General features: G+C 47.2%; 1 protein-coding gene across 1 annotated transcript; it reads left to right on the forward strand.

The window, feature by feature from the left end:
* Positions 1 to 509: 509 nt before the first annotated feature.
* Positions 510 to 2,540, forward strand: zgc:153913 (uncharacterized). Its single transcript, XM_004078722.5, has 2 exons — positions 510 to 618; positions 702 to 2,540. Exon 2 carries the CDS (start codon positions 708 to 710, stop codon positions 2,268 to 2,270), a length of 1,563 nt encoding a protein of 520 aa, XP_004078770.1. The 5' UTR covers positions 510 to 618; positions 702 to 707; the 3' UTR covers positions 2,271 to 2,540.
* Positions 2,541 to 13,617: the final 11,077 nt, after the last annotated feature.

Below are 13,617 nucleotides of genomic sequence, written 5' to 3' on the forward strand. Positions count from 1 at the left end.
CTTCAACCACACTCGTGTTGGGGAATGTATGCTCAGTTTATGCTGCATGATCAGCAGGTCAAGATTACAATGAAATATTGTGTGAAACGGTTTCTTTAGTTTTTTATGAATTGCTGTGTTTTGTCCAAGTATGTTGTGTTGGAAAAACTCAATAAAGAAACAACTTTGTTTGGATGTGAGTCCCTCTAAAAGAAGAAAAAACACACACATCAAACTGGACATAAAGAAAACAGGGACATCTGCTGGATATCTTTACGTGCTGAAAAATTCACAATTAAAAACATTTATTCTGTTTTGCATATGTCATGCATATGTCCTAATTATTTTTATCTATTTCTAAAGAAAGAACAAGCATATGTTAAAAGTCCATCCAGTTTGGATGGACTTTAGACAGATCTCCGTTTGTGAGCAGGTTAGCAGAAAATAGCACAGAATGTGCTCACAACATGATTAAACTAGCTAACTGATGAACGTATCAGAGACACAGCTGTGTGCTCGTCCAAAGGTTTTGGTCTTACTCAACCAGGGCTTGTTTGCTTTTTGCTTGAGTTAAAAGTTTCCTTTCAGAGCTGTGGGATCGCTGACACTCTTTCAACTGACTTCAGAGGGAATTTTATTGTGAGTTTTGCTCATGGTTTAACATCTGTGTTGTAGTTTTGAACGTGTTTCCACTGTGGTCTAACTGTGGGCCCCTGTTTCAGTTCCAAATGGCTAAAGAATGGCTCCTGGCTCTGCTCCTGATGCTGCTGGCTCATCAGGAAACCAGAGGCGAGCGCCTGGCGTCGTGTCCAGACTGGTGTCAGTGTTTCACTCCGGCTCAAATGTTGTGTGCCGATCCCAGGATGGCAGATCTACCCAGAAATGTTTCGGCAGAGGTCAGGGAGGTCATTGTGATGACGTCAGCTGTCCGCTACCTGTTCACCAACACTTTCCAGGACAGTCCACACCTCACCAAGCTTGTTTTTCTGAACAATGATCTGCGTAGTGTCCACTCGAGGGCACTGGAGACGTTAACAGAGCTGCAGGAGCTGGAGATCAGTGGGAACCCCTTGCTGGAACTATTACTTCCAGGAACTTTTTCAAAGCAGGAAAGGTTGCTTCATCTTAAGCTGAACTTCAACAAGTTTGCAATAGTTCCTCCTGTTATTTTTGATTCTTTGAAGCAGCTGGAAACTTTGCAAATGAGGAGTAACAACATTTCATCTTTGTCTCCGTTTCTATTCATGAACCTGCAAAAGCTGCAGGTTCTTGACTTGTCTCATAATAATCTTTTGGAAGTGACAAAAGACACATTTGCTGGTCTGCTAAATCTGCAGATTCTGAGAATTAACAGCAACTGTTTGAGCAATCTGACTGCTGACATATTCCACAGCGTGTCCCAGCTCTCTGAGCTTCACTTGGAGGGGAACAAGATCACAGAACTGAAGGAAGGCACCTTCCAAGTGCTAACAAAACTGAAGGTGCTGAACCTGCGTAGGAATTTTCTGTCAGTCTTCACTGATGGAGTGTTTGGATCTGAGATTTCACCTCTGACAGAGCTGAATCTGCAAGACAACATGCTGACAGAAGTGTCTCCTCTGAGCCGCCTCTCCTCAGTCACACACCTCATCCTGTCATTTAACCAGCTGACCAGCCTCCAAGAGAACCTTCTTAGAAACAACACTGCACTAGAGAACCTGGACCTGTCCGGGAACCAGATAACCATGGTTCCAGAAACCATCTTTAATGATCTGGTCAGCATCAGAACCATCAGTTTTCACAAGAACAACCTAAGCCAGGTGGATGCCTCTTTGTTCAGGGATCAGGCATTTATTCAGAGGCTCGACCTGTCAGAAAACCAGCTGAAAACTCTTACCGTGGGTTTCTTTGATCATTTTTTCCCTGTGCACACAGTGAGGCTGCATGGAAACCCCTGGAAGTGTGACTGTCACTTGTGGTACCTCCACGACCAGCTGCTTAACAGCAGTCGGAAAGTGGAGATGCTGAACAGGATCCAGTGTGAAAGCCCACAGTTTCTGAGGAAGCGGCCGGTGGTCTCCGTGGACAAACAGGAGCTGCTGTGTCACCTGTCTGCAAGTGGGACGGAAGGCAGCAGGTGCAGCCTGCAGGAATCTGATGAAACAATGACAATTAGATGTAAAGTGGACAGGTGCTCTCAGAAGACAGTGAAGGTCCAGTTCCAGGATGAGGAGGGCAGCTTTCAGGAGTTTATTTTGAAAAACGAGTCTGCAGTTTCACATTGCAGAAATGAAACAACAGCGTTGAAATGATGAAGACCGTTGTGGATGAATGTGTCTTCCTCAGGGTCTGTTCTGTAACAGAACATGGGGGGGGGGGGGGGGGGGTCGGGGGGGGTCTCTGACTGTCCATCAAAGCTGCAGCCCAAAAGGTAAAAACTCCAATCAGATCGGTGAACCAGGGGGTCTTGTGGTGTGGAGGGGCAGTTTGTGTTAACTGGCTGATGAATGTAATCAGCGAGCAGATATTTAATAGTTTGCCATCTAAAAAATGTCAATAAAAGATACCTTCTTTTCTTTGAAGATGCTTTTTTCTCCCTTTATGTCTGAACCAAACATTTTTAATGGATCATCTTTGCGTCATTTCATCCTCTGAAGGATTTACTGGTCCTGTGTGTATTTTCCTTTGAGAGCGGCTTCAAAATAAAAGCTTTTCTGTGATGCTGCAGGTTTGAGGCCTCTGCCTCTACAGAACATTGAGCAGACATTTAGAGGGGTCTCTTAGGACAACCAGTATAGTTGCTCAAAGATGGCAGCATGAAAACATGAAGACATGGGATCGCGTGATGCTGTAGTATCGCGAGACCCAGCGAGACGAGTGTGGTGAGTCGACTTGGCGGCGCGTAAGCATTTGAACAAACATTTTCGATCTTGTTTCATTTTTCCGCCATATTAAAACATTTCCTGCTAACTAACATAACCTGTTAAGAGTATTAAGCTTCTGTCAGCCTGGAGGACCTGGAGAATTTCATCGACGAGTGTTTTAATACCTGCAACATGGTGAAGCCCAGAACCGCCACCACCACCCCCTCCGCCAAGCGTGAACGGCCTGAGGACTCTCCCGGGGCTGTGTCCTCTCCAGGCAGCGGAATGAGCGATATCCTGGATTCGATTGACAAAAAGCTCTCCAGCTTTGATGGCCGCCTCAATCTGCTGGAGATCCTCCATAGAGAATTTCAAGGTCTGCGGGAGTCTCTGGAATTCAGCCAGCAGCAGGTGCGGGAGCTCGCAGCGGAGAACCAGGCCCTCAGAGAGACCGTGAAGACCCTGAGCAGTGACACCGCCCGTCTCTCCGAGGAGAACCGATCCATCAAGGAAACCCTCCTGGATCTTCAGTCGAGGAGCATGAGGGACAATCTAGTGGTCGCGGGGGTTCCAGAGGAGGTAGGAGAAGACCCCGAAGCCACCGTGAGATCCTTTTTACAGGTCCACCTGAAGCTCCCCAAGGAGGAGGTGCAGAAGATCTCCTTCCACAGGGTTCACCGCCTCGGAGGAAGAAGGTCCGACCACCAGCGCCCGCGTCCTATTGTGGCTAAATTCGAACATTTCAAACAGAAGGAGTTGGTGAAGGGCCGCGGACGGGAACTGAGAGGCACGCATTACAGCGTTAATGACCAGTTCCCGGCAGAAATCCTCCGTAGAAGGAAGATCCTGTTCCCGCTAAGGAGGAAGCATCTTGCTGCTGGTTCGAGAGCGATTGTGGCCGTTGACAAACTTTACGTGGACGGACGGCTGTTCCGGGACCCGGAGATCACCCCCTGGCTGTGCTGAAGGCTTTCAGATCCGCGCTGAGAACATCTGCGCTGCCCAGAAGAAACCCGCTAAACTTACTTCAATGAATGGAAAACCGGATCATCAATAATCCACACCTCGATCGCAGGAAAACAGTCTTTTTTTTTTCTTCGTCACTTCAGTCCCACTGATGTTTCTATTGTTGTTTTGTTGTTGTTTTCGTTTTCCCTTCTATCTCTTTTTTTCTTTCCTTTACTCTCCCCCCCCCCTCTCCCCCCTCATTATATGTAAATCACCTGGAAGCAACTCATCCTCGGTAAGTATTTATTTATGCACGGAACGGGCGCGCGCACACACAAGCGCACACAGGGGCGTGCACATGCGATCCCGCACACACACGCCGACATACTGCAATCACCTCACACAGGCTCTCATAGGACGCACGCGACACGCAGCTCACATAGCCAGAAAACGTTCACGCGCACAGCGCTTCTCAAATGCGGGCACGCGCACACGGACTGGCACACAAGCACTACTTAGCTTTACACCTTTTCAGTCAGAGCAGTTATGAACAGTCTTAACATCGTTAGCTGGAATGTGCGTGGACTTGGCTCTGAGCCAAAGAGACTGAAAGTGTTAAATCACCTGGATGGTCTAAAAGCAGATATAGCTCTACTGCAGGAGACCCATTTATCAGATTCTTTGAATCACCTTATGTGCTGCTTACAATTTCCAGTTATATACTCTGCCAGTTACAACTCCAAACAAAGAGGAGTTGCTGTTTTAATTAATAAAAATCTTAATTTTACTCATAAGGATACAGTTACTGACCCAGAAGGCAGATTTGTAATCATTAATATATCCATTCAGAATAAGGACTATTGTATAGTGAGTATTTATGGTCCTAATGTTGACGACTCTTCCTTCTTTCACAGATTCTTCACCTCACTCTCAGTTCACTCTGACTCCACAATCATTATAGGAGGAGACTTCAACCTTGTTTTGGACCCTGAACTTGACAGACTCAGCACAGCAGCAAACCAGCGTACATGGCGGTCTGCAAGTATTCTAAAGCAGTACATGAATGATCTGGGTCTCTGCGACGCGTGGCGCTCATGTCACCCAAGCACTAAAGGGTTCACCTTTTTTTCTCCAGTTCACTATTCACACTCCCGTTTAGACTATTTATTAATCAGTAACTCTCTTTTAAAAAATATTCAAAGCTCCAATATCCATCCAATTATTATCAGTGATCATGCACCAGTCTCTGTAAACATTTCTAGGGAAAAATCCACACCCTCTGGTACAACCTGGAGGTTTAATACGTCTCTGTTAAAGGACCAGGAATTTCTTGAATTCTTTAAAAAAGAGTGGGCAACCTTCTTAGACTTCAACAATACTCCAGACATCCCACCGTGCGTTCTTTGGGAAGCAGCAAAGGCAGTCATGAGAGGGAAAATCATTTCTTATTCAACGCACAAAAAACGCAAAGAGAAAGCAGATTTATTAGAATTAGAAAATAAAATCAAAACCCTGGAGACTGCTTATGCTGCTTCTGCACAGGAACACATTCTGGGAGATCTGAAAAATTTAAAGCTGCAGTTAAATGACATCATTAATAAACAAACACAATTTCAAATACAAAGGCTACGACTTGAAAGATTTGAAAACTCTAATAAATCTGGCAAATTTCTGGCTAATCAGCTTAAAATTAACAGAGAAAAATCATCAATCACCTCTATTATGGACCAAACAGGAAATGTCACCCATGACCCGGTCAAGATTAATAACGCATTTGAAAACTTTTATAAAAACCTGTACACACCGCAGATCAATCCGTCAGAGCAAAGTATTGACTCATTTCTTAATAATGTAAACCTACCCAGGCTAAATGAGGATCAAATCACAAACTTAGATTCTCCGCTCTTGCCGTCTGAACTTCATGAAGCTCTGTTACTTATGCCCAATGGTAAAGCACCAGGGCCTGACGGCTTTCCTGCTGAGTTTTATAAAGAATTCTGGGAACAACTGGCACCAACATTTTATAAAACTGTCACATCTATTAATGAGAGCCAATCAATGCCACCTAACATGAACTCAGCCAACATAATTCTTCTTCTAAAACCAGACAAAGATCCCACTAGTCCAGGGGTCGGGAACCTTTTTGGCCAAGAGAGCCATAAACGCCACATATTTTGAAATGTAATTTCGAAAGAGCCATACAATAATGTAGTGTCCCTTTCCCACACTGAGGCACGGAGACTTAACCTCTTTTAAGGTTCTTTATTCTGATTACTGCAGACCGCAACAAACGCCGAACAATTAATTCAGCAACTCCTGAATCTCTCTCGCCGAGACGAGAGCGCTTCTCCCAACTTTATATCCACCTCCTCCCGCTGCAGCCCTCCCCTTTCCCTTATTCGGCCCATAGCTGAACCCCATTGGTCCAAACTACCTAACAACAGGCTGAGCGACAGAACTGAGGGCCAATCAGATCTCTGCTTGATCGATGCGTTCCATGAACTCCAGAACTTTTAACGCGGCCCAACAGCCATCCAACTCAGTCCGCGACAATATGTTTAAAACTAAAATACAAGTGAATGTGTGCATTTGATGTAATTTCAACATTTTTAAAGTACAATAAGTCTGTGGATTCTTTTTAATAACATTGTTATGCTGTTTCTAATAAATGATGAGTATTTCTCGTGGTAGTTTTGCTGATGGTCTAGTCTGGTTTACTTGGTGAGTTTCTGCTTCATGCAGGCGTTGAGACTTTAAACGTGATCTTAGGTTGGTATGAATGTTTTGTAGATGTGAGACAGACTGCTCACATGCGGACCTGGAGCCAAACACACACTCACACGCTGCAGTGAGTGACGGGCAGCGGGTTTTACGTTTTTACCATCCCTGCGCGATTCACCTGCTGCCTGTCCCCACAACCCCTCACCCCCACCCTCTGCTTTCTCCCTCACACATCCCGTCCCCGCATCTGCGCGCTCTTTCTCAGAGACGGGAGCGCGCAGTTTTAGGCACGGCAATTCACAGGTTTCCGGGTGGTACAAACTCTGTGAATTAATAGACAATTTTAAACTTATACTAGTGCTGGCGCAGATTTGTCTCTCTAAGCACCGCTACTACTGCGCGCCTCTGCCATCGCATCGCGCACGAGAAGGACTGGTCTAATGAAGAAAAAAAAATTTGAATTAAAGATTTGTCTGCGAGCCACATGTGACCATCAAAAGAGCCATATATGGCTCGCGAGCCATAGGTTCCCGACCCCTGCACTAGTCCTTCAAGCTATCGCCCCATTTCTTTAATCAATGCAGATGTAAAAATTATCTGCAAAGCACTAGCACAGAGAATAGAAAAAATCACTCCTCACATAATTCACTTCGACCAGACTGGATTCATCAAAGGCAGACACTCGGATGATAATGTCCGTAGACTAGTTAATATAATAGACTTTGCCACCATTAAAAAACAGGAAATGACGGTATATCGCTGGATGCTGAAAAAGCCTTTGACAGAGTTAATTGGAAGTTCCTTATTGCTGCCCTCCATAAGTTTGGTTTTGGAGAAGCATTCATCAATTGGATCAAAATATTATATCACAACCCCAATGCATCAGTTAGAACTAATAAACAGACTTCAAACAGGTTTTTTCTTGGAAGAGGAACCAGACAGGGCTGCCCACTCTCTCCTTCTCTTTTTGCTATATTCATTGAGCCTTTAGCTGCAGCAATAAGACAGAATGAGAGCATTATAGGAATAAAAACCAAACACAGCCATCATAAAATTAGTCTTTATGCGGATGACATATTACTGTTTTTAAGGAATTTACATTCTGTAAATGAAACAGCAATGATCATAAATGAATTCTCCTCCATATCAGACTATTCCATTAATTGGAATAAGTCTGTTTTATTACCACTCAACAGGAATATGGAACAAAGACTCACAATTCCAGTTAAAACAGGAAATATCAAATATCTGGGTATCTACTTTTCCCCCAAACTATCAGAACTGGTGCAGCTAAACCACACCCCATTACTGAAAAGCATACAGGACGATCTAACACGCTGGACCAACCTGCCTCTGTCCCTTATGGGCAAGGTAGCCACGGTTAAAATGAAAATCTTACCCAAGGTTAATTATCTCTTCTCAATGATTCCCACACAACCGCCATTAAAATGGTTCAAAACATTAGACTCATCCATATCAAGCTTTCTATGGAACAACAAACCTGCAAGAATTAGTCTAAAAACTTTAAAATCTGCAAAAAGCTGTGGAGGATTAGAACTACCTAATTTCCACAAATACTTTCTTGCAAATAGATTACAATATATCTTAAAATGGTTAAAAAATAATCCAGAAACCAACTCATGGTTAGACTTGGAACAGGTGTTATGTGGAAAGATCAACCTGTCACAGCTACCATTTATTAGCCAAACAGTTAAAAAACAGGATTGTTTCAAAAGCATTAATATAAATGCCACCTTAACAGCCTGGTGGGAATTTCTCAAAATATCAAAATCATCAATTCAACCGTGCAAAATGACACCCATCTGGAACAACCCGGACATCCTTATTAACAAAAAAATGATTCACTTCCCAGCTTGGCAAGCAGGGGGCATAAAACAACTAGAGCACGTAATTATTGATAGAAGATTCATAACCCCCCAGGAACTTCAAGACAAACATGGAATAAATAACTTCTTGGAATATCAGCAACTTAAATCAAGTATTACTAAAAAGTATAAAATTAAAGACGACGATTTAAAGCTACCAGATGTAGTTACCACTCTGATTAATTTTTCAATGAATAGAACTCTCTCCAAAATATACAAACTTTTATGTAATTTAGATAACAATATTGCCCTTCCAACAAAAAAATGGGATGCAGATTTGAGCATCAGCACAGATGAAAGCTTCTGGTCAGAACTTTGTCTAAACACCTTTAAACTGACAAAAAGTCCAAATCTGCAGCTAATCCATCTCAAAACTCTTCACAGAATTTACTACACTGGACAGAGGATGTTCAAGATGGGTCTCAGTAACTCAGACATTTGCGAGCACTGTGATAATAATCTACCCGACAGCTACATGCACGCACTGTGGTTCTGCACTCCTGTCAGGGCTCTCTGGCAGCAGGTATGTGCCGATTTATCAGTCTGGCTTAAGGTTTCAATCACTGCCTCACCGTCACTTTGTGTGCTTGGTGACATGAGTGCCATCGATATAGAAGAAGGATTAGCATCTATCATTTTCATAACTCTTTGTATTGCCAAAAAAACTATTTTAATAAATTGGAAAAACAAGAAAAATATAAACATAAGTCAACACAGAAATCTGCTGTTTGATCATATCAGCTTGGAAAAAATGTCAGCCCAAAGCTCAAGTAACTTTGAAAGAATTCAGTCTCTCTGGTCTCCTGTGGTTGACTCCATGACTTAGGGGGTGGAGGGCCTGGTCGTCGCTGCTCCTTGCCCTTCTGCCGTGGTTTGGGGTGGGGGTCGGGGCTTCCGGTGCCTGGCGGGGGCGGTGGGGGGCTCCGTTGGTCGGGGGGTCGGGTCCGGTGCCTGGGTGGGGCGGGCTGGGGCGCTGCGTGGTCCTCTGGGCTTGGGTGTGGGGGTGCGTGGTGGGGGGGTGGGGTGGTGGTCTGGCTTGGCTTGGGGGGGTGGTCCCTTTGCCTGTGCTGGGGGGGGTTGGCGGGGGGCCCTGCTCGGGTGGGGGGGGCCCAGCGGCGCCGGATGGGCTGCCCATCTGCACCTGGGGCTGGGATCGGCCCTTCCCTGGCTCTGGGACGGGACGGGACAACCCTCTCGGGGCCCCCGGTCGCTCTGGGTGTCACCCGCTTCGGCTGCGGGGTCTGGGGTGGGGTGGGGTGGGGGGCTTGTCGGCCCTGTCCTGTGGGGGGGCGTTCTGGGGGGGAGGGGGGGCCCATTATTAGTACGGGTCGGGGGGGCTAGCGGGTCGGGGTCTCCGCTGAGGCAATCAGTGGTTGCCTCGGCCGGTTGGCCTCCTCGGTCCCGTCGAGGCCTGACCAGAGCTCTTCTAGGGCCGGCGTCTGGGGGTGGGGGCCTGGGCTTGCTCCGGGGGGGGGCGACGCTTTCTGGCTCCTCTCTCTCTGTGTGGGGTGGGTGGTGCCGGGCCTGGGGTGTCGGCGCCTCCGGGGGTGGGCCCCTGGGCTGGGTGGCCCTGGCCCCTTTGCTGGGGGTGGGCTGGGGGACGGCTGTTTGACCACCGGGGGACAGTCTACCAGCTGTCCCCAACTTACCCCCTTCCTTATATAACCTCATATTAGGGTGAGGGGGTGGGGGGTTTAGCCTGCGATGCGCCTTGGGGGGGGGGCTACTTGGGAGTGGCCCCCCTCCTATGGTTGCCGTATGGAGTGGGCCCCCCCTCTTTCGGTTTTATTTGCACCTTAGACACGTAGGGTCCTTGGTAGGGGGGGTGCTTGGACATCACTGCCAGCAAGCAGCAGATGTCCTCCTGGCACCCTACCCGCCAATTTTAACCGCACCTTAGACATTTAGGGCCCCTTGGTGTGGAGGGTGAGGGGACATCACTGTGAGTAATCAGGAGATGTCCCCTTAGTGCCCTACTCGCCAATTTTAACTGCACCCCCCTTAGTACACACACCCCTCCCCCTTCAATATATACATTCAAACATAAACACACACACATGCACACAAACACCCTCTCAAACACCCATACACGCACACACATTTTACAAGGAAGGTGGGACCTGGGTCCATCTGTCCCCTACCCCGTCCCTGGTGGGGGGTGTGGGCCCCTTGGCGATGGCGGCCGTGTCCCTTGGGTGCCGGCTCCCTGGGCCCGGCGGTGCTCTCTCCGCACGGTGGGGGGGTTCATATTACACCTGAGCCGGGGGTGTTCGTGTCCCTGGGGGGTGGGTCCTGGTCCTTGCCCCTGGGCGCTGGGCCCCGCCAAACTTCCAACATGGCCGAGCCTGGTCGGGCCATATTTATAACATCCCTTATGGGCCGCCCTTTTTTCCCCGGGGTTCCCCCCTCCTGGGCGGGGGCGGCGGGCCCCTGCCTTGCTCCTACCTGGACCAACCGTGGGCCGGGTGGGTGGCTGCCTGGAGTGCGGAGCGGGTCTCCCTTGGGGGGTCCTGGCTCGTACCTGGGGTCGGGGCGGGGGGATGCCCGGAACTCCTGGGTGGTGGTGGGGTGCTCGTCTGGGGCTGTGGGCGTCCCTCTCCGGTGGGGCCCTGCGTTGGGCTCTTCCGGCGCGGCGGGGGGCTGCTTTCCTGGCTGGGCTGGGGCGGCGCTCTCTTTCCCTCTGCGCCTCCCTGCTCTCTGGCTCTGGGGGCCTCGCGGCGGTCCTGCTGGCCCTGGCCTGGGTGGCGGTCTTGGTCGCCCGGGGGGCGGTTGTTCCCTGCCTGTTCCCGTGTGGCGCTGGGGGAATTCCGGCTGCCGCTGCTGCTGCGGCGGGGGTATGGGTGTGGGGGTGGCTGGGCGCTCCTCCTCCTTCTTTTCACATTCCACCATCCATTTTAGAAGAACATAAACACTCACCTGAGCACAGGTGTTAGCTCACCTTTGCACTAATAGTTTGCATGATTGAATGAATGAAAGATTTCACACTAGTTGGTTTAAAGGCATAAGTATGCGTTCGTGAACACTATCTGTTTTGTGTGCATGTTGACATGTGGACATTTCTGCGGCTAGCAGGTGTGTTGATAATATTTGAGTGTGTGTGAACAGGCCCCGCCCTTTTTGTACTACATTTGAACCGTACCGTAACGATAAACAACCAGTAAACCTGCCTGCTCTATGCTGCTTCATGGTCTTACCCCCCTTCCCCTCCTATTATCACCCTCCTACCCCCCCTCTCTCTAACGTCCCTCTCTCTTGTTCCCCTCTTTCCTTTTCCGTCCGGTCCAACACCAAAGATTTTCAAACATGATTGAAATTAATAAAGTTTGGCCTCAATTACAAAAGGGGTTTATTCAGACATACCTTTGGTTTGTCTGAAGATGAATAACCCCTCTTGTTAGAATAAAATATGTCCAACACAAGAGGCCCTCAGCTCTCATCTGTTTGCCTAGCTGTTGGACAGGACAAGTTAAAAAAAAAAAAAAAAAAAAAAAAAAAAAAAAAAGAAAACATGAAGACATAAATAAAATGCAAATGTGAGGCAGATGTTAAATGACAGGAAATCGCAATGTTTTTCCTGTCAATAGTGCACTTTGGCAGCTTCAAAACAAACCTAAATGACAACCACCATCAGGAAAAATGATAAAGAATGCCAAACATTTTGGTTTTCTGTCAATTAACAAGCAAAAATAACCTCCATGAAAAATTGCAGTTGGTAAACAAAATAATCAATCAGATTATTCCCAGAGTCATTTTCCTCGAGCACAGAAGCCTTTCAAATGAGAACTGGGTTCTCTCACAAGTTCCTCAAAAGAAGAGAAGATAAAATTGACTGTCTACTTACTGCTGCCCAACCCACCCAATCAAAATCCACAAATTCTATTTCTCCCCTCAGGTCAAACGTCAGGATACAGTCCTCAACATGATCCTTTTTTTTAACTTCCCACTGACGCTAACTTAGTGCCTGGTCACCCTGCCTCCACCTCTGCTACGTAAACCGCCTCCGTCACTCAATACTCAAGTCCAGTCGACACAAATCCGCCATCCTGCTTGTCTTTCAGCTGTGGCTTACAACCCCCAGCCGGTTTCATTACCCCCCCCCCCCCCCCCCATGCCATAGTGGTCAGCGAGAGGGGAAATTATCAGACACAAATACAAAAAGCACAACATCTTGTTGTCAGAATGTTTGTGGAATCAGTTCATAGCAAGCATTGCAAAAAGTCCTTCTAGCCAAAGCAGCTGACAGATGTTTTGTGGTTGAAGGAGACGTTGGGCTTCGGTGTCTCGCCTAAGCACAGAGGGACTGTCACCTCCCTGACCTGTAGTTTGGGAAACAGTTTTTGGTAACCCAATGAGGTACACTAAATAGTCTCTGTAAAACTCAGAGAAACCTAACATCATCATAGTTTTCCTCGAAAAGACAGAAAAACTTTGGGAAATCTTTTGTTAATTTTCCTACATTGGTGAAATGGTTAAACCCTGCAGGGGTGGACTTAGGTGAAGTTACATTTACAACTTCTTCACCGACAGCCGTCCCTACATGCACGACGGCAGGCTTTTACCTCCAGCGATGGGGTGGGGCGGTGGTGTTGGGGAGGGGTCAGGAGAAGAGGCATTATCTATTGAGACAATGTTCAAACCAACACAAAGCACTGGGGGGTTTCCCACAGAGTTTAGCGGGCGGGGGCAGGTCAGGTCCCAGGGACAAAGGCTAGAGGTCAGCTGAGGATCTGTGCCTGGGACCAGAATTCAAGAGGTTCTTTTTGATCGATAACTGAACAAGTTTTTCCTTTTTACCAGTCCTGCTGCCTGAAACTGCTAATTGTTTTGATCACATTTGTCAGATTATTCCAAAATGTGTATTTTTTCCATCGTGTTTGTGTTTTCTGTCAGCACACAAACTCTGAACCACTGCCATGGGTACAGGTGTCTGTTAGCTCTTGTCCCGTAGCTACAGAGAGGCTAACACACGCACTCCACCAAACAATGATCTAAACATCTCAAGAACACAAATAGGCTGTTAAGAACATTCAAACTGTGAACTTTGCTCACAAACTAGGGTCATGGTTTCCCCCCCAGTGCATTTGAGCTAAATAGGTGTTGCTGACCAAATTAAGGACAGCTGACCTGATGTGGGTGTTAAGTGGATGTGGAGTTGTCCCCATAATGGTAATCTTTACGCATGTGGGCTCTCAGCACTTTGCTTAGTCCAATCCTGTTGGAGAATAAAAAGGCTATAAGCT

The sequence above is a fragment of the Oryzias latipes genome, chromosome 17, assembly GCF_053564925.1.
Source record: "Oryzias latipes strain Hd-rR chromosome 17, Olatipes_Hd-rR_3.1".
Lineage (NCBI taxonomy): Eukaryota > Metazoa > Chordata > Actinopteri > Beloniformes > Adrianichthyidae > Oryzias > Oryzias latipes.

Excerpts from the sequence above, each read along its gene's own strand:
- zgc:153913 (XM_004078722.5), top strand. The coding sequence starts at position 708 with ATGGCTAAAGAATGGCTCCTGGCTCTGCTCCTGATGCTGCTGGCTCAT.